At 40.6% G+C, this 25,162-nt stretch overlaps 1 protein-coding gene across 8 annotated transcripts in view; it reads right to left on the reverse strand.

The window, feature by feature from the left end:
• Positions 1-25,162, reverse strand: part of cadpsb (Ca2+-dependent activator protein for secretion b) — a 168,885-nt gene that overhangs the window by 28,976 nt on the left and 114,747 nt on the right. For 3 of the 8 annotated variants that reach the window (XM_060918307.1, XM_060918306.1, XM_060918301.1), the window contains exons 14-19: positions 15,267-15,368; positions 15,067-15,130; positions 14,780-14,903; positions 9,932-10,038; positions 1,063-1,219; positions 762-903 (exon numbers count right to left, since the gene is read on the reverse strand). In XM_060918307.1, coding sequence (XP_060774290.1) covers positions 762-903; positions 1,063-1,219; positions 9,932-10,038; positions 14,780-14,903; positions 15,067-15,130; positions 15,267-15,368 — 696 coding nt within the window. Of the gene's footprint in view, positions 1-761; positions 904-1,062; positions 1,220-9,112; positions 9,122-9,931; positions 10,039-13,161; positions 13,231-14,759; positions 14,904-15,066; positions 15,131-15,266; positions 15,369-25,162 lie in introns of all 8 variants that reach the window. The other 5 variants (XM_060918304.1, XM_060918299.1, XM_060918302.1 and 2 more) reach the window with 4 other exon arrangements.

Below are 25,162 nucleotides of genomic sequence, written 5' to 3' on the forward strand. Positions count from 1 at the left end.
GGCACAGATGACAAACGAATAAAAGAAGCTATTTTCTATTGTAGTAGTTGACAGAGATTCAGTAAGCGCTCCATCAAGGGTATCAAACCCCTTTTTGTACAAGCTTACAAAGCTCTAAGCTGATAATCTCCATGGTACATCTGTTTAGCCGAAATGTATTGATAAAATAAGATTATTAAGGAGAAATCTTGACAGCCCTTCATCTAAATAAGAAAAATCATTTGGGAAATGGTAAAACCAATATGCAAAGAAAAATCAGAGGCAGGAAAGACAGAACTTATTAGCACATAAAAGACATCCTTTTCCTTCAAGCGTGCAACATGTGGGTTAGTTTACAAAACAAAAATGATGAAAACATGAAAGCCATTGACTGGAGTCTGAAAGAGCGAGTTTTCTTTTGGCCTGAAGCTATCTACTGTAAACCATCACTTATTATGAACAGATCAATGAAAAAGCTTAATGTTCTTGTTTTTAATTCTGTAATTCTGCTGTCATATATAAAACATTTTCAAATATTCTAAAGCTGTGATCATAAGGCAAAACTGAGGTGGCTGATTTTTTTTCTTTAGTGAAAACTTAAGTGAAATTGCTTCATACTAAATTGCATTTTCTGTGATGCGTCCACACAGTGGACATCTACCAGCCTAAACTTGTCGTCACTGCTTGCTGCAGCAATAGTGGCTTTAAATGATTATGTCACAAAATACCCTGTGTTACAATTGCTCCCAGCCCTGTGGACTCAGCAGGAAGTGGTGTCTTACTTCACTGGTTCCCAGGACTCGCGTTCAAAGCCCCTGTGAATGGACTGAGCAATGGAGGACTCCATTAGATCGACGTATCGCACCACCAGTGGCGCATACAGGTCCTGCAGGTGCTTGTGAAACTTCCCATTGCACAGATGGTCTAGATCAGAAAGAGACAGCGTGAAAAGGGTTATAGGTCTTTTTTTTTTTAAATATAAATTGTATTCCCAACAAAGACCTATAACTCTTTTCAATGCTTACACACTGCAACTGCTTTGTTGCCTTTAATTATTACAGTATTTATTAAAACAGTGCTTACAGTCAGTCCGTAGGAAGTCATTGAGGAGCTGGAAGAGAGGGAAACTATCCCAGCTTTCAGGAGACTGGATCTCAAGAGCTGCATCCATATCGACACCGTAAAGGGACAGGAAGTGCTCGGCATGCTCCACCATCAGATCTGACCACCAGGCAAAGGCCTTGATTACCAGGAAAAGAGGTGGTGAAAAGGAAAAAAAGGAGACTTTCAGAGCAAAAATGTGGTGTTCTAACTGAGAGAAAGGAAGCAAACTGGTTCCTGCCATGTGGTGCTTCAGCTTCACAAAATTGAAGTTACTCAGTAAATGGCTGGTGGTGCTACATCACCTATATTAAATAACTTTTTTTCACCTAAAGACTCTGAAGAATTTGATAAACTCAAGCACACTGTACAAGCATTCCATATTGAATTTGCAGCAATTGCCATTTTGGATGGAAAACAAATAAAATATTTATTAGTAAGAAAGAAAATACTGCATTCCTTTACTCAATGAAGAATAGATCACATGTTTAGTCTAGGTGACAAGACCAACAAAACCAAATTTATCAGGAGAGGCCCTGATTTACTAAAAATGTACAAACTTGATAAGGCCTGCAAAAAGCTGATTCACTAACAGGGTCTAGAAGACTGTACAAACGAGCACATCTTGCTCCTTTGGCATGTTGGTTTAATGAATAAGCAATTTGGGGAATTTCTACCTAAAAATGCAACATACACACTGGTGTCTGTGCAAACAGAATAATTTAGCACTTGCAGTGAGATTTCACTAAGGCTGAATGTTGGAGTTGTTTCATATTTAGTATTCACTGCATATATGTACCAGTACAGTGTCTTGCAAAAGTATTCATCCCCCTTGGTGTTTGTCCTGTTTTGTTGCATTACAAGATAGAATTAAAATAGATTTTTTGGGGGTTCACACCATTTGATTTACACAACATGCCTACCACTTTAAAGGTGAAAATTGTTGTTTTATTGTGACACAAACAATAATTAAGATGAAAAAACAGAAATCTGTAGTGTGCATAGCTATTCACCCTCCCCCCAAAGTCAATATTTTGTTTTCTGCACCATGAGGCACTCGTTGCTAAGACATTAGCAGCAGACCTAGCTCCTGTATTGGAAGATGTTGTGTGCATGATAAACTTTGTGAAGACAAGACCTGTAAATAGTTGCATGTTTGCATCATTGTGTGAGGAAATGGGAGCGGAGCATAAAAAGTGTTATTGCTACATACAGAGGTTCGGTGGTTGTCCCGTGGCAAAGTTTTAGCCTGTGCATATGAGCTTTGGGAGGAACTAAAAGTGTTTTTGACAAATGAGAGGTGTGATGACGCTAAGTTGCTTTCAAGTGATGAGTAGTGTGCAAGACTGGCATATCTGGCAGATATATTTCAACATTTGAATGACCTAAACACACGGATGTAAAGCCAAAATGAAAACCTGCTCACAAGTACAGATAAAATAAATGGATTTCGTTCAAAGGTGCAGCTCTGGCAACAACATGTGGAAAGTGCCAACCTTGACATGTTCCCACACACCCAGAAATACAAGGTGTCAACAGTGCTGCACTGTGTGAGACTATAGGTAAACATTTGAAAACTCTTGAGCAGCAGTTGTCATTTTATTTCCCTTCAGTTTCCACTTTTTTCTTATTTTTTTCTTTAACCTTAACTAGGTTAGGAACCCATATAGCTCAATCGCAGTTGGAAAGGACATGACTTTGCAGGAGCAGGAGGAAATAACTGTACTGAGACAAAATCATGGTTTAAAGCTGAGCTTTGCTGATCTACCTATGGACAGTTTTTGGCTTTATGGGGTATGTCTCTATTAGCTTGGAACATCTAGCCACTGGGAATTTTGCCCATTCCTCAAGGCAAAACTGCTCCAAACTCCTTCAAGTTAGATGAGTTGCATTGGTGTACAGCAATCTTCAAGTTATGCCACAGATTCTCAATTAGATTGAGGGCTGGGCATTGATTAGGTAATTCCAAGACATTTAAATGTTTCCCTTTAAACCACTCCAGTGTAGCTTTAGCAGTATGTTTCGGGTCATTGTCCTGCTGGAACGTGAACCTTCATCCCAGTCTCAAACCTCTGGCCGACTCAAACAGGTTTTCCTCCAGAATTGCCCTGTATTTAGTGCCATCCAGCTTTCCTTCAGTCCTGACCAGCTTTCATGTCCCTGCAGATGAAAAATATCCCCACAGCATGATGCTGCTACCACCATGTTTCACTGTAGGAATGGTGTTCTCAGGGTGTTGGGTTTGTGCCACACATGGCATTTCCCATGATGGCCAAAACATTCAATTTTAGCCTCATCTGACCAGAGAATCTTGTTCCATGTGTTTGGGGAGTCTGCCACATGCTGTTGGGCAAACTCCAAATGTGTTTTCTTATTTTTTTTCTTTAAGCAGTGGCGTTTTTCTGGCCACTCTTCAATAAAGCCCCGCTCTGTGGAGTATATGGCTTAAAGTGGTCCTATGCACAGATTCTCCCATCTCCACTGTGGCTCTTTGCACCTCTGTCAGTGTTATCTTTGGTGTCTTTGTTGCATCTCTGATTAATGCCCTCCTTGCCCGGTAAGTGAGTTTTGGTGGGTGGCCTTCTCTTGTCAGGTTTGTAGTGGTGACATATTCTTTCCATTTTGCTATAATGGATTTAATGGTGCTCCTGGGGATATTCAAAGTTTGGTGTATATATATATATATATATATATATATATATATATATATATATATATATATATATATATATACTGAGAAGTATCAAGGGTTGAAAGAGCAGCTGGAACGGATGTGGAAGGTCAAGGGTTGCGTGGTCCCCGTGGTAGTGGGGGCACTTGGGGCAGTAACCCCCAAACTGGGAGAGTGGCTCCAGCAAATCCCAGGAACAACATCTGAAGCCTCAGTCCAGAAGAGCGCAGTCCTAGGAACATCGAAGATACTGCGCAGAACCCTCAAACTCCCAGGCCTCTGGTAGAGGACCCGAGCATGAGGATGACATGGATACCACCCCCCCGCCGGGGGTGAGAAGGAGATTATATATATATATATATATATATATATATATATATATATATATATACACACACACACACACACACACACACACAGTGGGGCAAAAAAAGTATTTAGTCAGTCACCAATTGCGCAAGTTCTCCCACTTAAAAAGATGAGAGAGGCCTGTAATTTTCATCATAGGTATACCTCAACTATGAGAGACAAAATGAGAAAAAAAAATCCAGAAAATCACATTGTCTGATTTTTAAAGAATTTATTTGCAAATTATGGTGGAAAATAAGTATTTGGTCAATAACAAAAGTTCATCTCAATACTTTGTTATATATACCCTTTGTTGGCAATGACAGAGGTTAAACATTTTCTGTAAGTCTTCACAAAGTTTTCACACACTGTTGCTGGTATTTTGGCCCATTCCTCCATGCAGATCTCCTCTAGAGCAGTGATGTTTTGGGGCTGTCGCTGGGCAACATGGACTTTCAACTCCCTCCAAAGATTTTCTATGGGGTTGAGATCTGGAGACTGGCTAGGCCACTCCAGGACCTTGAAATGCTTCTTACGAAGCCACTCTTTCATTGCCCGGGCAGTGTGTTTGGGATCATTATCATGCTGAAAGACCCAGCCACGTTTCATCTTCAATGCCCTTGCTGATGGAAGGAGGTTTTCACTCAAAATCTCACGATACATGGCCCCATTCATTCTTTCCTTTACACGGATCAGTCGTCCTGGTCCCTTTGCAGAAAAACAGCCCCAAAGCATGATGTTTCCACCCCCATGCTTCACAGTAGGTATGGTGTTTTTTGGATGCAATTCCGCATTCTTTCTCCTCCAAACACGACAAGTTGAGTTTTTACCAAAAAGTTCTATTTTGGTTTCGTCTGACCATATGACATTCTCCCAATCCTCTTCTGGATCATCCAAATGCTCTCTAGCAAACTTCAGATGGGCCTGGACATGTACTGGCTTAAGCAGGGGGCACTGCAGGATTTGAGTCCCTGGCGGCGTAGTGTGTTACTGACGGTAGCCTTTGTTACTTTGGTCCCAGCTCTCTGCAGGTCATTCACTAGGTCCCCCCGTGTGGTTCTGGGATTTTTGCTCACCGTTCTTGTGATCATTTTGACCCCACGGGGTGAGATCTTGCGTGGAGCCCCAGATCGAGGGAGATTATCAGTGGTCTTGTATGTCTTCCATTTTCTAATAATTGCTCCCACAGTTGATTTCTTCACACCAAGCTGCTTATCTATTGAAGATTCAGTCTTCCCAGCCTGGTGCAGGTCTACAATTTTGTTTCTGGTGTCCTTTGACAGCTCTTTGGTCTTGGCCATAGTGGAGTTTGGAGTGTGACTGTTTGAGGTTGTGGACAGGTGTCTTTTATACTGATAATGAGTTCAAACAGGTGCCATTAATACAGGTAATGAGTGGAGGACAGAGGAGCCTCTTAAAGAAGTTGTTACAGGTCTGTGAGAGCCAGAAATCTTGCTTGTTTGTAGGTGACCAAATACTTATTTTACCGAGGAATTTACCAATTAATTCATTAAAAATCCTACAATGTGATTTCCTGGATTCTTTCCCCCCATTCTGTCTCTCATAGTTGAAGTGTACCTATGATGAAAATTACAGGCCTCTCTCATCTTTTTAAGTGGGAGAACTTGCACAATTGGTGGCTGACTAAATACTTTTTTGCCCCACTGTATATATAAAATAACCCAACCCTGATGTATATTTCTCCACAACTTTGTCTCTGACCTGTTTGGAGGCTCCTTGGTTTTCATGTTGCTTGCTTAGTAGTGTTCCAGAGTCAGGGTCTTTCCAGAACAGGTTGATTTATACAGACATCATGTGACAGATCATGTGACACTTTGAATGCACACAGGTGGATCTTAATCAACTAATTATGTGACTTATGAAGTTAAAGATAGACTGCCTTTCATATTTTTCAAGTGTAGGTCATAAAAAGAATTTTCCCTGACACCCAATTATTTTTGTTTTGTGGACCAAAAGCTACTGAATTTGAATCACAGACTTCCAATTTTATTCTTTTTTTATATAAATAGAACAATTAATGAACTTAGGGCCATGTGGCCCTAAATTCTGTGCTATTTTTTCCTGCTTCACCATGACCCAATTCAAGATACTATGTTATGCATCATGTGGCGGGCTTTTCCCGTTCGCGCAAGGCATTGTGGGATAAAATTTTGAAACAGGAGAGGAAAATGGAGGATGTGAGTGTGCGAATGAAATGTGAAAGACCAACTACAGTAACAAAGTGAGAAGAAAAGATGTTATGTTGCAAAGGAAAGAAAACGCAGGACCAAACTAATAAATATCGGTGTGCGAGCACCTCGATGTGATCAGCTGTTCGTTTAGCAACAGAACTGGTGTACTGTAAATGTCAGTGCACGGTCAAGGTAAACCTGTAGATGGCAGTAATGCAACACTGTGGATGCCAGCTGCCATAAAACCCAAAAGATGAATAAGGTAAACCTGCACATGTGCATACCGGTCTCCCTCTGTCTGCTTGACTGCACGAAGTGAGTGATTTCATGCACATTATTTGCTTGGGAATCCCCTCAAATTAAATAACTTCCCAGCCACAGAATGGCCTGATATTTTGTGAGATATTACAGAAATAAACATATATCACAATGACCACATTTCAGAGGGAACTAAATTTCACCGATTTTATGAAATCGAAAGGCCATCTAGCTTTAATTGATTGGACCAGCTCTTATTTAGGGGTTTCATACGAAAGGGGGTGAATACCTATGCACACTTCAGATTTCTGTTTTTTCATCTTAATTATTTGTGTCCCACTTTAAAAACAAACAAACAAACAAACAAACAAACAAACAAACAAACAAAAAAAAAAAAAAAACAATTTGCACCTTTAAAATTGTAGGCTGTTATGTAAATCAAATGGTGCTAACCCCCCAAAAAATCATTTTAATTTCAGCTTGTAATGTGACAAAACAGGACAAACACCAAGGGGATGAATACTTTTGCAAGACACTGTACTGCCAATGCTAATTACATTCATTTAATTACAAGGTTTTCTTTACACACAATATTCCATATGCACCAAGCACACATTCACTTGTGTCTCACTGCCTTTTGTTGGTGTAATATGTAACATGTTTTTATGTATCTGTGGCAAATTTCTGTTTACTCTGACAGGCGTTTATTTAGAAACAATAAGAACATGCAAATCCTCTTTTAAATATTATTTTCTCCTCCTGCTTTGCATTATGGGAAGAAGACAATATCAGGCAATTGTAACAGTACAAATGCCTGATATTCCACCTAAAAGTCTGACAATAGCAGACTTTGTCATTAACCTGCAATAGAGTTACTAACTGTACTCACAATTGTATGCCCAGAGTAGCTCTTTGTTGCTGTCATTTATTTGGGAGCTTAGTAAATCAGGGCCTGGAAGTCTCTTTATTACTCTTCTACAAGCAGTTTCTGTACTGCGCAAAATGCATCATATATGCTTAAAGACTTAAATTAGGTTGGAGTCATCTTACATTAGATACATTATGCAATTCAACATTGCCTTCAGACCTACTGAATTAACTATATTGATCATAAATAGACTGAAGTTACAATTACCTGGTTTGTTTGGATGTCCCATAAATAAACTATTATTATTATTATTATTATTATTATTATTATTAATCAGTCTACATATGACAGTATTGTAAATACCAGATATAACTCAATATTTAATATTGTATTGTAGACATCCTTGCATAAATTGAGATTCTCATTTTACAACAACCTTTCCTTCATTTAAATCTATAGTCTGTGGACTCAAGATGCTAGAAGAGGTGCAGTTCTCATGCAGGTGGAAGTAGAAATTGCTGCATGCTTTTGCTCTCCAAATGGAAGATGTATTTGTTCAACCATTCACATCACTGCATCCCTGCCATCAGGATGGGGATGTGACTCATTATCATGCAACCTTGCAATCCCTGGCATGCCTAAGACTGCAAGCATGCAACAAGCTTCTTAAAAAGGCAATTGCTTTTCTATGACATTTAGATATTTCTATTTTTTAATCTTTTCTCCAAGAGTGCTGCTCAGTTGTAGACATATGGGAGGATGATAGATAATGTAAACAGAGGTTCTGATTTGCTTTCCTAGATGAACCGCTTTGTGTGTAGCATTTACTTTTCTCCTATTTAAAAAAGCTGGATGATGTCAAAATTGTTCAGGGAACTGATCAGCATTGGAAATGGTTTATTCTCCTCTTCAGTACTATGCTGTTTTGATGTCATACCCTGTCAACCCACTTATAATGTATCTGAGGATGAACTTACCATTTGGCAAAGCTTTGATTACACTACACAGAGCCTAATGTCTCAGGTTAGGTACAGAAACAAAGCATTCACTGCAGCAGCAGGGCAATGTGTATGGCTGAGCTTAACCAGACACACAGATAGAAAGAGGAAGAGATAGAAAGAGGGTAGCAATGTCAAATCCAAACAACTCCAAGATCCTTCCCCAAGTCCTTTTTTTTGCAGAGCTATACTGGGTCGATCCAAGCAACTTGGGAAAATGTTAAATGTTTGGTCTCTGGCAAATGATCATCATATTTAATATTGGCAAGACAAAGCCGAGGGGAGGGAGCTAGGCTATGACGTTGGATTATGATGTATAGAGAGAAAGTAGACTTCAACTTTGGAAACATTAGCAGGAAGGGGCAAACTGACATGGCAAACTCTGACACGCTAAGGATGACAAAACTAGGGGGTGGGGTGGTGCGAGTACATACACATTCCCTTTGGAAAAAGAAAAACTTTCCATTAGACCAACCCCTGAAATTGGGAATGCAAGCCTTACAATCACGTCCTTCAAGAGAGACTGGACAGAGACAGTGCTAACGAACTGAGACGCACCATAGGCAGACATAATGCTTAAATTCCCCATACTTAGAGGAATAGGGAATTACAGGAATAGAGGCCCCACACAACTCATGCACAAACCATTACTGGGGAAGAAAGGGGCTGCTTGATTGCATTCAGATTGCTCACGTACCTCTTTTCCCTGCCCAAGAACATTGGATGGATTGAGTGGTAAGAAAAACATGGAAATATTGCTTAGCAGATAAGATACAGGGATGAACTCAGATTTATTTGGATCATTCAAAGGGATATTTTGGAGTCATAATTTATGGGGTGAGGTTCACATTGGTTGCAGACCCTCCTGAATAAGATAAATGCTAGAGTTCATCTCATAAATAACAGCCCATGTCTAGGTACTTTACTGATCTGCCCCATGTGCCCACCCCAAAATGACAGTAAAGCCTCTTGCGTGACTTGGCATGCTTGAGGGGAAAGGTACAATATGTGATGAGGACTTGAAAAGAAAGGAAACATGGATACTGTACCGACTGGTCTCCTGTACTTGTGACCGCAGCCTGTTAAGCATATTCAAAAAAATAGAATAAATCTATAAAACTCAGGAAGACCACGGATTATCTAAATATTAACTCCATGTACCGTAGACATGCCAAGCATGGATATCTTTCACCAGCTGGTGGATATATATATATAATTAATGAATCATGCAAAATATTATAAGTGATTGATTTGTTTTCCTGAATTGGGCACTTTTCATTTTACATGTGGTATGCTTTTCCAGAGGGGGGGAAAATCATAAAACAGGGCTGTTTTTAAAGAGCAGATGCAGACAGAGGGTAAAAAAAGAGACTGGAAAATAAGTTAGTGTCAACTCTGTCAAATACTATTTAACAAAGTTAAAAAGAAATGCACATCTTGAAAAACAAGACACTATTTGGAGCATAAGGTGTGATAAATTGCCTGGATAAAAGACAGTAATGTTAGCTTTGCTTACCTCAGCATGATGGTCCTGATTTTGCTGAAGAACCTCAATGACCAACTCTGCCAGGCGGATGACATGCTCCAGTTTTTTGGCAGGGGTAGCTAGGTTTGCTACATTCTCTGGAGCAGAATAGTCAGACAGGACCCAGATTAACAGCAGCGCAGTGTAGCCTTTTGGCCAAATTAAGTAGGGATATAACATCAAACTGCCTCATTCTGCATGCAAGAACAATAATATGGTTGATGACGTACAATATTTTGAGCAAACATTTCGGTGTAAAGTTAGTAATGCTTATATTACAACTAACGCCTTTTCAGAGTCAACAAATTAGTTCAACTAAGTGGCTCAACTAATTGGTGTTGTACAGCATGGTTGAGTTAAATATTAAAATAATTCCTAACGTAATAACAGCTAAAGCCTCGTTTACAAATTCCACTGGATTTTTATTTTAGGACTCTAAACTAATAAGAAACTAGCAGACCTGAACATGTTATTCTGAGTTGTAATGCAACAGTCAAGACAAACAAATTATCAGACATTTGATTCAATGAAATGAATGCAGGACAAACAATGCTTCTTGCTTTTACATACAGTAAACATTTTCTGAACACAACAACTTGAAAAAGACAGGATAACAAAATACAAATAATGATAAGCAGCAAAGTCTTTGTTTCCACAGAAACGTGGACCAGTTGGTTAATTATTCACTGTTGTCACTGCATACGCAATTTACATCGCCTGGCTTGGAGGTGTGAGATGTGTGAATTAGAAAGGTGTGGTGGGGGCTGAATTGGAAAATTGTCCAAATGTTTTAAACTTATTTCATAAGGAGTTACTTTAGAAGAAATCTATGCATGCTAACACTACTACGATACTACCAATTGATTTCTGATCAATTATATTAAAGCTAATCATATTTTAATCATAAGTCACAATGCAATCAACACAAGATGATGAAGTAATGATTGTGGCTATAATGATAATCGAGGATTATCATAATCCAGGTTCATACTTCATCCATATTCAGTGTGTTAAATTGTTTTTACTTCTCAAAAGTTTGTCTGTGGAGTTTGTGGAGTACATTGTACAGTTAGGGTCGAATAATGAACTAGCTTATTGAAGAAATATTTTATCACACTTGAACACACTGAAATTGCAGTCATGGATATATTTGTGATAGATAGTATTGCACAACTGACCATTCACAAAGAATCATTAGAGCACTTAATTCAAACCTTTAAAATAGCAATACAACAACACAAATGTTGTGCAAGCTTTGAAAAGTATACTATCTTCACATACAGTTTTCAGCATTCAGTACGGTGCAAGGAGAGAGACAGACCATGCCATAAGGGAAATACTTGGGAAGTGGTTGGGGTTTAAACAGTAGGCCTTTATCTAAGTGTTATATACAGTGTGTGTTAATATAAATGTTAAAAGGGAAAGGTCATAGGTCAGTGTCAAATATAGCTTCACCTGGATCCCTCTGATCCTTTAGAGTTTTCTCAACTTGAAAGAGAGAGGGAGAGAGAGAGAGATAAAGAAAACGAAAATAAAAAGAAAAACAAAGGGGGTCATTAAGAATTGTTTCACATAGTGCGATGTTTAAGTCAGTGATAGGTATCATCTTTTGTAAGCTCAATCTTCTGTGCACTCCAAAGGATTTTCTTGTATTAATATGCAGACAAATCTCTTTAAAATAATTAAAACACACAGTGACAAACGAGGACACAGACATCAAACAGTGAAAAAAGCACCAACGAGCTGTTGATCTTCACAAGACAAATATAAAATAAAATAATTCAAACATTCAATGACCCACATTTACTTGGCAGAAAAAAAAAAACTTGCAGTGAAAAAGACACACTTGACAAATATAGCATAGAATTATTGACCCTCACAAAACATTGACAACAGCTCGCATAGTCGTGAACAGAACAAACGGATGACACTGGTTTAAACACACATGACTCATTGCTCCATTGTTCTAGTCCAGGTCTCCTGGAATCTGAGTCAGCTGCTGAAGTGATCTGGAATCCCCAGTGAAACCAGCTAGTACATTATAGCACAGACACACGAGTAGACGACTGAGGGAGATAACAAGTGAGAAAAGCAAAAATGCATTCAAGTCATGAGCATGAGCTTCAAACCAAAGAAAAGGACAAGAAGAAGCTGAACAGATGCACAATCGTGTTATGTCACAAACAGATGTGGCCATAGCCAGCACAGCTTCCTGTCCATTCCATGGAATTACAATGGATTGCCTAGTAAATCATAAATGGTAATGATAAAAATGTACGCCTTAATTCTATTCTACTAGCTTATACCAGAGCCTAATATATGCATGTATGCAGAAAGATGATTGTTTATGTAAGGAAAATGTTTCAAATGAGAAACCAACTTTTTACTTCAGAATTCAATTGACTTCAATTGGTGCTTTTCTCCATTAAATGTAAAAGATTCCATAACAATGCAAAAAGCAATCACACCAGTTCAACAATCACTGCAGAACGAATGAATAAACAATGAGCCAATAAAAAAATAAGAAGAATAAAGTGTATTCTGATATGGTGCCATCTCCCCTTCTCTAATTAGAACCATGCTCCAAATATGACACACAGCTGTGACTGGACAGATTACATTTCAGTGTAACATGACTTCAATATACTGATGAAAAGGAAATGCAGTGCAACAGGGAATTGTGTGCAAGGATTAATTCTTGATAAAAACAAGACCTGCTGATTGTTTTTCATGGAAGATATAAAGCAACATGAGAGCAATGCAAACTTATGCTTTTCAGGGTGCAACATTTTCTGCACATCACCAATGAAAAGCGATACCATTTGTGAATTGCATGTCATGTTTTTCGGCAGTGTGGTTGCTTTTCGCAATGGAACATAATCTTCTCCAAGAGAAGTGGTTGGGGTTTAAACAGTAGGCCTTCTCCATTACTAAATAATGTCACATAGTTAACATATCTTGCTATATTGATAGGTACCTCACCTGGTCTGCCTACGGTAGATGACTACCACTGTTGACCTGGATTGCAAATTATTCATCTGTTTACAATGAATGCTTCCTACAGCACTAGACAATGTACATTCATAAGTGTTTTTTCTTGTTTCTATAAACTTTTACCTTATATCTCTTAAAAGAGAAAAAAAGCACTGAAAATATCATGAAAGACAGGGTGTACAGGAGTGAAGAAAGAGCGATGAATAGGATGAGAAGAAATTACTCACGGATGGTTAAATCCATCACTTGTGTAGCCAAGGAGTAGACAGGGTGATCATACATTTCCCTCTTTTTTCCTGAAGAAAAAGAGGATTTTGGCATGCAAGAGTTTGGGGTCAGAATTCAGGGGGTTAAGGGCTAAAGATGGTGAAGGGCATGTCTGGTGGTCTTTATGCAAACTCATTTGTAATATAATGGCACCAAAATCGTTTCGAAAAGGGAATGAGCAGAAAATGCTCCTGTTTGCATACGTTTTAGTTCACCATTTGTAACCCTTAAATATCACAAATTATAAGGGACAGAAATATTATCAGGAAAGTTCCAATGATATATGGTATAAGACGATCAGTAGGGGGTGAGGTGTGAGGTGGGATCAAAAGACGGGGGGTACTCAATTGAACAGGACCCCATGTCTTTTCAAAGGGAAAATAGCCCAATTCCAAATAGACCATCATCTTCCTGTCATCTTGTTACAGCTGGTTCATCCAAAAAACAATTCTTCATCCCTGTCCTATCTGTCCAAGGACATTTACGGTAAGTACCTGTCATTACTCATTGTTTTTCATCTTGTCCCATTGTCTGATTTGTATTAATGCATGTCTATTGCTGAAAGTAACAGCATCATTTCCCCCAAATTCTGTACCATGTTTTTCCCTTTCAACACTTTCCCTAGCCTAGATTTTTTTTTATTTTTTTGTATCTTCCTTGCTTACCTTAAACCCCTTCCTCAAGTATCTTCCCAATTCCCTAGTCTCTGACATGGCCTGAAGACCTGAATGGAAGGAAACTCCATAAGGCCAATCAGAGCTCTTGGAAGATTTACTTTAATCCAGCCATTGCAAGAATGGACGAAAGGATAGATCTTGGCTTTAGAATTGGGCAGAACTGTACACAAAGAAACAGAAAGGTGCAGGGTAATGGAGGATATTTTGTGTCTTTGTATCAAGTCCCTATGCTTCATTTTCCATGTCACCTCAAGTGAATGGAAGGGATCAGAAGCTCTTTACAATTTTGAATGCATTTTTACTCACAAGGTAATGTGCACAAAACCATCTAAGCTATGATTAAATAGCTTGTTATTTGTTCTGAAGTCAACCATGATGGTCTCTGAAAATACAAAAGTTACATTGCAGCAGGTAATAATTTTTGATTTTTGCAAACACCTTTTTCCACAGCATCTTGAGACAGACTGGTGTTTATTTATACAGTAGAAATCCTTTGGAAAATTATTTTAAGTAGAAATTAAGTAGAAAAATTAATTTCCCACAGGCTTCCAGCAGGCACAGACCGACAGACATTTAAAATAAACTTTACCCCAGTTCAGTAATTTGTGAATGTACGATTCATTTAAGGTGCATCTGAGTGAAAAACTCATATTTATGGATCACAGTTTAATTACACACACACACACACACACACACACACACACACACACACACACACAGAGCATATATTGACATATCTTTGAGGTCCACAATCATTTAGATGATTTTGAGGGGGGGAGACAGGCATAGAGAGAGGTCACAGTACAGAACAATCAGCTGCTTTTTCTACTGCATAGATTAAGCTGGAGGATAAAAAGGTTAAAGACATAAAGGTGGGAAACATAAGGGCATTGGTAGTCACCTTCCACTCTGGCGTAGTCAGTAATGCGCTGGTAGTTGATTTGAGCTGCCTGCTCCAGGCATTTACGAATGACAGCCTTCACTTCTTCCTGTGGCACTGGGGTCACAATGTCCTTCATCAGAACCTGGGGATAAATAGTACCCAGAAAAACAGGTTATATATTTATGATTGCTGTCCACCTTAATAAAAAATGATTTAATAAGAAACAATTTCCCCTTTTCTCTTTCTCTGCTCACATATACAGAGACACAGAGCCATGTGTCAGTTTAAAAGAATGATATCATTACCCTTTCCAGCAGAGACAGGGTGGCTTTCAGTGCTCCCTCAGGACGACCAAATGGAAAACAATACCTATGGCAGGAACAAAACCACAATGAGTAATTATGTGGGTGATCTAGGTGCGTGATACAAAACTAATAAAACATTAAAGACATCTAAATAAACTGCACTAATAAACATACCATGTATCCTAAAAGTATCTACGCACCGAAAGTTTGTGATCTGGTTCTCCAGCAGAACACGTAACCGTTCTTTGATGTCCTCAAAGCGCTCTTTTTCTTCCACTATCACGGTTCCAAGACCATCAGGTCTATTTCAGGAAAAAAAAAATCTGCTCTTTAGATATCAGTCAACTTTCACAGAATTAGGATATCAGATCATATATGTGTAGCGGTCTGGGAAAACCCTATGGATGTTGCTGTGGCTGAATTTTATGACAGAAATTCAGATTTTGGACAGAATTTTTTTTGAAGCATATAACATACTTTGCTACTTCTATTTTAAGACATTTAAATATATAGTTTCTACTTAAATATATACATATTTATAAACAAATATATTTAACAACATTTTCATTTGCATTAAAACCTTGCCCAGTCTGGCTTCTCTGTGATGCTCCTGCACCATCGCATCATCAAAACAGATTATTTCACTAGAAATTGTCACAATGCCAGGCCAGCAGCCATCTTGTCCCTCTCTACAGGTGCTCTTCGCTGTGCTGCCGCTGTGGTGCTGAAAGGACAGCGCCCCACTTCCCATGCTGAAACTCAGCAACGGCAGTTCAGCACCACCGGCAGAAAACTGTGCGTAGCATACACATACAAAGGGAGGACCAGCTTAATGCAGCGTGGCTGGCAGCTGCTAATGACAGTGTATACATTCACCCTCCAGGAGACAGCAGGAGAGTATATAAGGGCCATGCGCCATACACAGAATGAATATGTCCTCCCAAATGCCATTATTTGACTCATTCTGTTTTCTGCCAGCAGATACCAGTTCAGATGCTGCCCTTCCCCACTGGGAAAATTGCAAAACTTCTCTCCTGCACCTCTAAGAAGAGCTTGTCACTCCTCACATCCTGGAACCCTCCAGCACGTCTTGCCTACTTTGAACCTCACTCTCTGCACCAATTGGCTCACCCATGAAGCAAGCAAAAATAAAAAAAAGCACCTTTTTGCACCTCATGCCTGTGTCCCCATGTCTGTGTCATGTCCTGCCACTAGAGGATGGCACACTGGGAGAGACTGCAGGCAGATGATGCAGACTCAGGCACCCCAGCCATTGGTCCAGTGGTGAGGAACCTCCTGGACATCAGCATGCAGCAGGGGCAGCTGATAGGCAGGTGACGGGCCTACACACCAACACCCAGGAGCAACTGAGCCTGAAATGCATGCCAACTTCACCAGCAGTCCCCCTCCCTGACCCAGCCCGAGATGCTCAGTGTCCCCTCAAAAAGCTCAATGCTGATGATGACATCGAGGTGTTCCTGGGGACTAAGATCAACTCTATCATGCACTTGGTCCACTTTCACTCACTAAGCAGTCACCTGGGATCCCAGAACACACTGAAGAAAATCTGGGACTGGTTCTACTGGCCAGGAATGGTGGCTAATGTCTGCAACTTCTGCTAGCATTGCCCACATTGCCAGGGTACCTCCCCCTACAGACCAGCACCAGTCCCGTCAATCCTCCTTCCCATCATTACAACGAGTGGACATGGATCTCATAGGGCCACTGTCGAAGTCCGCCTGGGGCCACAAATACATCTTGGTGATTGTCGACTATGCCACACAGTACCCAAAAGCCATCCCTCTCCACAAAGCCATGTCCAGGAGCATTGCCAGGGAACTGATGCTCCTCTTCAGCTGGGTCAGAATCCCCAAGGACCTGCTCACAGACCAGGGCACCCCCTTTGTGTCCAAGCTCATGGTAGACCTGTGTCGGCTGCTGCAGGCCAAAAGTCTCAAGACTTCGGTCTACCACCTTCAGCCCAATAGTTTGGTGGAGCGATTCAACCAAATTCTCAAGCACATTTTGAGAACTGTGATAGACAAAAATGGGTGAAACTGGGACCTACTCCTCCCTTACGTCCTCTTCGCCATGTGGGAGACTCCTCAGGCCTCTACAGGGTTCAATCTTTTCAAGCTCTTGTTCGGCCAATGGCCCAGGGGCCTATTGGACACCATCAGGAGAGCCTGGGAGAAGCAGCCATCCCCATTCTGCTCCCTCACTGACTATGTCCAAGAGATGCAAGAGTGGATTAAGTGGATGGCCCCCATTGTACATGCGTGCAGCCCAGAGAAAGCAGCAGCGAGCTTACAGTTGGCTGGCTCAATCTCGAGACTTTCAACCCAGTTAACATGTGCTCCTGCTCTTCCCAAATGTTAGATGCAAGTTCCTCTCCTGCTGGCAAGGCCCCTATGTCATCCAGGAGTGAGTAGGTCCCATGAACTACCACCTGCAGTAGTGAGGTAAGAGAGCCCCCACCCAACTTTACCATGTAAACCTTCTAAAATGTTGCCTGAACTGAACTAGAGCTGGCACTCTGTCTTTTCTGTCCCTTCTTCAGGTCTAGCCAAGCCAGAGCAGGGCCACAAGGGAGAGAAACTGACACTTGCCCAACTGCAAGAGTTGTGAGAACTGAAGGATGAGTTCAGGGACATGTTCTCTGCAGAGCCCGGGTTGACCCACCTGTTACAACATAAGATCCAGACCCCCACCGGAGTAGTCATCTGACAGCGGCCCTACTAAATCCCAGAGGCCTGCCATTAAACTATAGAGGCAAAAGTAACTCGGATGCTACAGGAGGGCAGGGAGGGCCTGGTTCATATCCACCCTTGTCCTGACCAAAGGGTACTGGCAGGTAGCCCTCTCCAGAGAGTCACATCCCAAAATGGCCTTCAGGACCAACTCCAGGTACTAGCAATACCGGGTCCTCTCCTTTGGGCTCCAAGGAGCACCCGCAATGTTCCAGAAGCTGATGGATATCGTCCTGAGACTCCATCGCCTCGATGCTGTGGACTATTTGGACGATGTAATCATCCACTTCAACAACTGGTAAGATCACCTCCACCACCTCAGGGAAGTGCTCGGTGGATTCCGCAACTGACAGTGAAACCTGAGAAAATGCAATCTGGGGCTGACTGAGGCACAGTATCTGGGGTACCACATCGGCCACAAGCTGATCCTCTTGAAACCACAAGAGAAGAAAACAGAAGCTATCCGCAACTACCCCAGCCTACCACCAGCAAACAGGTATATGTTTTCCTGAGGCTGGCCAGCTACTACCAGTGCTTTGTGCCTAATTTTGCCTCTGTAGCTTTCCCCCTCTCAGATCTCACCAGGAAGGGAGAGCCCAAGAAAGTCTGCTGGAGCCCCCCAAACAAAGAAGCATTCCAGGTCCTCAAAACTGCTCTCACAAGCTTGCCAGCCCTAAGGAACCCTGACTTCCAGTTCCCCTTCCTGGTACACATGGATGCATCAGAGACTGGCCTAGGAGCTGTGCTGTCACAAGAATTTGAGGGAGAAGAGCACCCCATAGTCTACATTCGCCGGAAGCTGACACCTACAGAGCAGAGGTATGCAGCAGTGGAACAAGAAACAAAACTCCAACCATAAAATAACCTATTGGTTTCTCTCTCTCCAGGGCTTCTCGTTCCAGGTACAACACCAGACAGGAGCCCACAATGGCAATGCAGACAGTCTATCCTGATGGCACGTGCTCTGGCCACAGTCTTTTCCGATGGCCAGCTCAGAGCTGGGAGGGGCAATGTAACGATGGCGAGCCGGCAGCCATCTTCTCTCTCTCTGCAGGCACTCCTCGCTGTGCCACCGCCATGGTGCTGAAACGACAATACCCTGCTTCTTGTGCCAAAACTCAGCAGTGGCAGTTCAGCATCAATGGCAGAAAACAGCACCTAACACACACATGAGGGGAACAGCAGTTTAATGCAGTGCACCTGGGAGCTGCTAATGACGATGTGCATTGCATTCACCCTCCAGGAGACAGCAGGAGAGTATATAAGGACCCTGCACCTCTAAGAAGAGCTTGTCACTCCTCACATCCTGGGACCCTCCAGCACACCTCCCCCACTTTGAACCTCACTCTGCGCACCAACTGGCTCACCCCATGAGACAAACAAAAAGAAAAAAAGCACCTTTTTGCACCTCATGCCTGTGTCCTTGTGTCAGTGGCACATGCCACTAGAGGGCACTACACAATGTAAGGGAGAACAATATTGAACAATTGAAATACTCCCCAGTGTGTTGAGTGCCATGACAGGGTTTCTTTGCAAATACTTCAGGTTTCCTTATACAACACACACCCTCCTACTTTTCCAAGACAGCATCAGGGAAGGTGCATTCATGTGTGAGCATGCCAACAGGAGAGTTCTAGCTGCAGATGCAGAAGCATTTTAAGTAATTAAAAATAACATTTTCCCTGTGTGATGTGCTTAGTGTCCTTGATTACTTGTACAGTGTAGATATCTTTTTTCTCCATTTCTATGCCAAACCATTTTCAATTCAACTCCCTTTATTCACACCTAACTGAACCGTTCTATAATTTGCCCCCAGAGTTTAATATATTTTTATTGCTGTTAGCATGAGTCAAAATACCTTCCACTTCGCATTCACTTGAGATTCCTTTTCTCACACTGTTTTGTCCTCATTTTGCACTTTCAGCTCTATGTGAGCTTGGCCTTTTATGGAGTTTTGTGAGTGTCACAAAATGCACATCAGCTGTAGTGTAATCATACTTTGCATTTTACAGGTGATTGGCATTTAACAACATACATGAGTACAAAGAAATAAAATTTGTATTTCAGGCCAGAATTTTTAGTTCACTTTAGCCTATGAAAATATTTACATACAACATTAATAAAATAATGATAAATGTGTGCAAAAGGAAAACGCGTCTCAGTTTAGGAAAACTTGTAGTTTTCTGTACATTTGTAGAGTTTTCCCAGGCTGTCACACAAATTCACAGTACAATTACTTTTTCAGGTCTTATTATTCCATGTCCATGAGATTTTGAACATTTACATAAAATAAGAAAAATGGAGTAGTTGGGAATGGACAAAAGAGGAAAAAACGCACTCAAAATGAAGAATGTGCCCTCAATTATTAAATAAATCCTGCATGATATTAACATTGCATGAGATGTTAAACAGAGGCCTTATTTTGCATAATATGAGGAGCAGGTCTACTGAAAATGAAGGAATCATGGAGAATTCAGTAGAGTTCTTTCAAGTACTAATGGGCTACTGAAACAAGTACCTTTAACCATCGGGCATCAGTCGAGAATTCAGTAGAGTTCTTTCAAGTACTAATGGGCTACTGAAACAAGTACCTTTAACCATCGGGCATCAGTCATGCTAGGAAATAGGATCCCTCCTTCACATACTTGGAGAATGTTGTGTACAGCTATCAGTGTGATTATTTTCAGCTTGTGAATGATGTAACAGTGGTGCACACTTGACTTGCACATTCTTGACTTTGATTTAATTCAAGATTTGGCTCAATTTAGGTATTGCTTGAACAAATTTCCAAATGTGTCTCTGTCTCTAATATTCAAGGGATTGTACGTAATACCATGGATCACTTTTACTGCATTTATTATTACTATGTATTGGAATAAAAAAAAATAATAATTTGAATATAGGTTAAGGCAAACCTATCCTGGAGGTGGCAGCAGAGACATGTCCTTAACTAAGGCTCTGGACATAGAAGAATGTTCAATTAACTAATCATTTTTTGGAGAACCACAGCTGTAAATTAAGTTCAACATGAAGAAGTGCATCAGTTTAATTTGCCTCTACAGACCCTTTGCAAAACTGTCCATTTAACCTTTAACTGAGTTTCATCATCACCAAGCACAAGCTAGACCATATTATCACTAATGTAAAAACCAACAAAATATTCCTTCTGAAAAACAGTGAAATTACAAACAAAATCAAATGTATAATTTCATATTAGTCCTAAAAGTAATATAATTCCAAAGCAGAAATAGTTGGGATGGTATGGAAAATGCAAATAAAAAAGAAAGCTGTGATTTCTAAATTTACTTTGACCTGTATTTCATTGCAGACAGTATGAACCCAAGATACAGTATCTTGCAAAAGTATTCATCCCCTTTGGTGTTTGTCCTGTTTTGTCGCATTACAAGCTGTAATTAAAATGGATTTTTGGGGGATTAGCATAATTTGATTTTCACAACATGCCTACAACTTCAAAAGTGCAAGTTATTGTTTCATTGTGACAAACAATAATTAAGATGAACAAAAAAAACAGAAATCATAGGTATTCACACACACACACACACACACACACACACACACACACACACACACATACAAAAAAAAAGTCAATACTTTGTAGAGCCACCTTTTGCTGCAATTACAGCTGCAAGTCTCTTGGAGTACGTGTCTATTAGCTTAGCACATCTAGCCACTGGGAATTTTGCCCATTCCTCAAGGCAAAACTGCTCCAACTCCTTCAAGTTAGATGGGTTGCATTGGTGTACAGCAATCTTCAGTTTATGCCACAGATTCTCAAATAGATTGAGGTCTGGGCTTTGTTTAGGCCATTCCAAGACATTTAAATGTTTCCCTTTAAATCACTCCAGTGCAGCTTTAGCAGTATGTTTTGGGTCATTGTCCTGCTGGGACATGAACCTTCGTCCCAGTCTTAAACCTCTGGCTGACTCAAACAGGTTTTCCTCCAGAATTGCCCTGTATTTAGTGCCATCCATCTTTCCTTCAGTCCTGACCAGCTTTCCTGTCCCTGCAGATGAAAAACATCCCCATAGCATGGTGCTGCCGCCACCATGCTTCACTGTAGGTATGGTGTTCTCAGGGTGATGGGTTTGCACCACACATGGCATTTCCCATGATGGCCAAAAAGATCAATTTTAGTCTCAATTGACCAGAAAATCTTCTTCCATGTGTTTGGGGAGTCTGCCACATACTGTTGGGCAAACGCCAAATGTGTTTTCTTAAGCAATTACTTTTTTCTGGCCACTCTTCCATAAAGCCCCGCTCTGTGGAGTGTACAACTTAACGTGGTCCTATGGACAGATACTCCCATCTCTGCTGTGGATCTTTGCAGCTCCTTCAGTGTTATCTTTGTTGCATCTCTGATTAATGCCCTCCTTGCCCTGTCTGTGAGTTTTGGTGGGTGGCCTTTTCTTGTCAGGTTTGTAGTGGTGACATACTCTTTCCATTTTGCTATAACAGATTTAATGTTGCTCCATGGGATATTCAAAGTTTGGGATATTTTTTATAACCCAACCTATATCTATATGTCACCACAACTTTGTCTCTGACCTGTTTGGAGTGCTCCTTGGTTCTCATGTTGCTTGCTTAGTAGTGTTGCAGAGTCAGGGTCCTTCCAGAATAGGTTGATTTCTACAGACATCATGTGACAGATCATGTGACACTTTGATTGCACACAGGTGGATCTTAATCAACTAATTATGTGACTTATGAAGTGAATTGTTTGGACCAGCTCTTATTTAGGGGTTTCATACGAAAGGGGGTGAATGCCTATGCACACTCCAGATTTCTGTTTTTTCATCTTAATTATTGTTTGTCACAATAAAGCAACAATTTGCACCTTTAAAGTGGTAGGCATGTCAAGTCAAAGTCCTTCCCACACCATAGAATGGCGTGTTTGGCGGCGCCGATCTCTGTTTCGTAGCTCTCGGCCTCTCACCTATATTACATAGCTAGGGTTACAGTGGGGGGCTAGTCCTCTGGTAACCCTGAGAGTTTGACTCCCCACTCACATCTGTATTGCAGCGTGCCTTGCCAGATGGCAGTAGGCACCATTTTTATAATGGTCTTTGGTATGACCCGACCGTGAGTAGAAGTCACGATCTCACAATTGAGAGGCAGACATGCTAACCACTTGGCCACTTGCCAGGTGGTAGGCATGTTGTGTGAATCAAATGGTGCTAACCTTCCAAAAGTCCATTTTAATTCCATCTTGTAATGCAACAAAACAGGACAAACACCAAGGGGGATGAATACTTTTGCAAGACACTGTATTTCATGTTTTGTCTGGTCAACTTCATTTCATTTGTTAATATACATCAGTTCCTGCATTTTAGGTCTGCAGCACATTCCAAAAAAAAGTTGGGATGGGGCAATTTAGGGCTAGTAATAAGGTAAAAGAATCAAATAATGATGTGATTTGAAACAGGTGATGTCAATAGGTGATTGTAATTATGATTTAGTACAAAATCAGTATCCAGGAAAGGCTTAGACTTTGAGGAGCAAAGATGGTCCAAGGATCTCCAGTTTGTCAACAAATGCATGAGAAAATTATTGAAATGTTTCAAAACTATGTTCCTCAAAGAAAGATATGAACGGATTTGGCTATTTCACCCTCTATGATGCATAATATCATTAAATGGTTCAAGGAATCTGGATTAAAGGTATTTTGGTGTGTAAAGGGCAAGGGCCCAAGCCTAAACTGAACACCTGTGATCTCCGATCCTTCAGACGGCCCTGTCTCAAGAACTATCATTCATCTGTAGTTGATATAACTACATGAGCTTGGGATTACTTTGGCAAACTATTGTCAAACACTATAATACGGAGTTATATCCACAAATACCAGTTACAACTTTACTGTGCAGGCGGCACGGTGGTGTAGTGGTTAGCGCTGTCGCCTCACAGCAAGAAGGTCCTAGGTTCGAGCCCCGGGGCCGGCGAGGGCCTTTCTGTGTGGAGTTTGCATGTTCTCCCCGTGTCCGCGTGGGTTTCCTCCGGGTGCTCTGGTTTCCAAAGACATGCAGGTTAGGTTAGGTTAACTGGTGACTCTAAATTTACCGTAGGTGTGAATGTGAGTGTGAATGGTTGTCTGTGTCTATGTGTTAGCCCTGTGATGACCTGGCGACTTGTCCAGGGTGTACCCCGCCTTTCGCCCGTAGTCAGCTAGGATAGGCTCCAGCTTGCCTGCGACCCTGTAGAAGGATAAAGCGGCTAGAGATAATGAGATGAGATGAGACTTTACTGTGCAAAAAGGAAGCCTTATGGTAATTGTGTCCAGAAGCGCTGTTGACTTTGCTGGGCTCGGAGGCATCTGGGATGGACCATCACACAGTGGAAGTATGTACTGTGGTCAGGCGAATCAGCATTCCAGGTCTTTTTTGTAAGAAATGGATGCCATGTTCTCCAGACCAAAGAGGAAAAGGACCATCCAGACTGTTACCAGTAACAAGTCCAAAAGCCAGGGTCTGTCATGGTATGGGGTTGTGTAAGTATCTTTGGCAAAGGTAACTTACAGCATTAATTCAGAAAAGGACATGGCTGCAGAAGAAGAGGGTGCCGCTTTCCCCTCTGTCCTCAATAGAGAATGCATGGTGAATTTTGAAAGAAAAATATGACAACAATGACCCCGTACTGTTGCACACCTTAAGACCTGTTTGCAGGTAGAATGAGACAAAATAACACCCAAAACACTTAATCACTTTCTATCTTCAGTCAATAAATATCTTGTAAGTGTGAAAAGGAATGGCAACATTATACAGTGTTAAATGCTTTACTGTCCCAACTTTTCTTGTAATGTGTTGCAAGAATCAGAATTGAAATGTGTTTATTTTGAAAAACAAAACAAAAACCCCCAAAAACATAACAATAAAATTCATGAGGTAAAACAAAATAATGTGCTGTTGTATTGTTTTGAGTGCAATACAGGTCAAAGATTATCTACAAATCATTGTTTTGAGTTTTAACTTCAATTTTAACATACTGTCCCAGCTTTTTCTGATTTAGGGTTATACATTCATTTTAATTTCAATAATTTTTGAAAGCCAAGGGGAACCTTAAATGTATATTATTTTATTTTAATAACTCCAAATCAATCCTATTTTTAAAGGGTCAAATCTTTTATTGTTCCAAATGTATAATTCCATATACAGTGGTGCTTGAAAGTTTGTGAACCCTTTAGAATTTTCTATATTTCTACATAAATATGACCTAAAACATCATCAGATTTTCACACAAGTCCTAAAAGTAGACAAAGAGAACCAAGTTAAACAAATGAGACAAAAATATTATACTTGTTAATTTATTTATTGAGGAAAATGATCCAATATTAC

This window comes from Neoarius graeffei, chromosome 4, assembly GCF_027579695.1.
Source record: "Neoarius graeffei isolate fNeoGra1 chromosome 4, fNeoGra1.pri, whole genome shotgun sequence".
In the NCBI taxonomy this organism is placed as follows: Eukaryota; Metazoa; Chordata; class Actinopteri; order Siluriformes; family Ariidae; genus Neoarius; species Neoarius graeffei.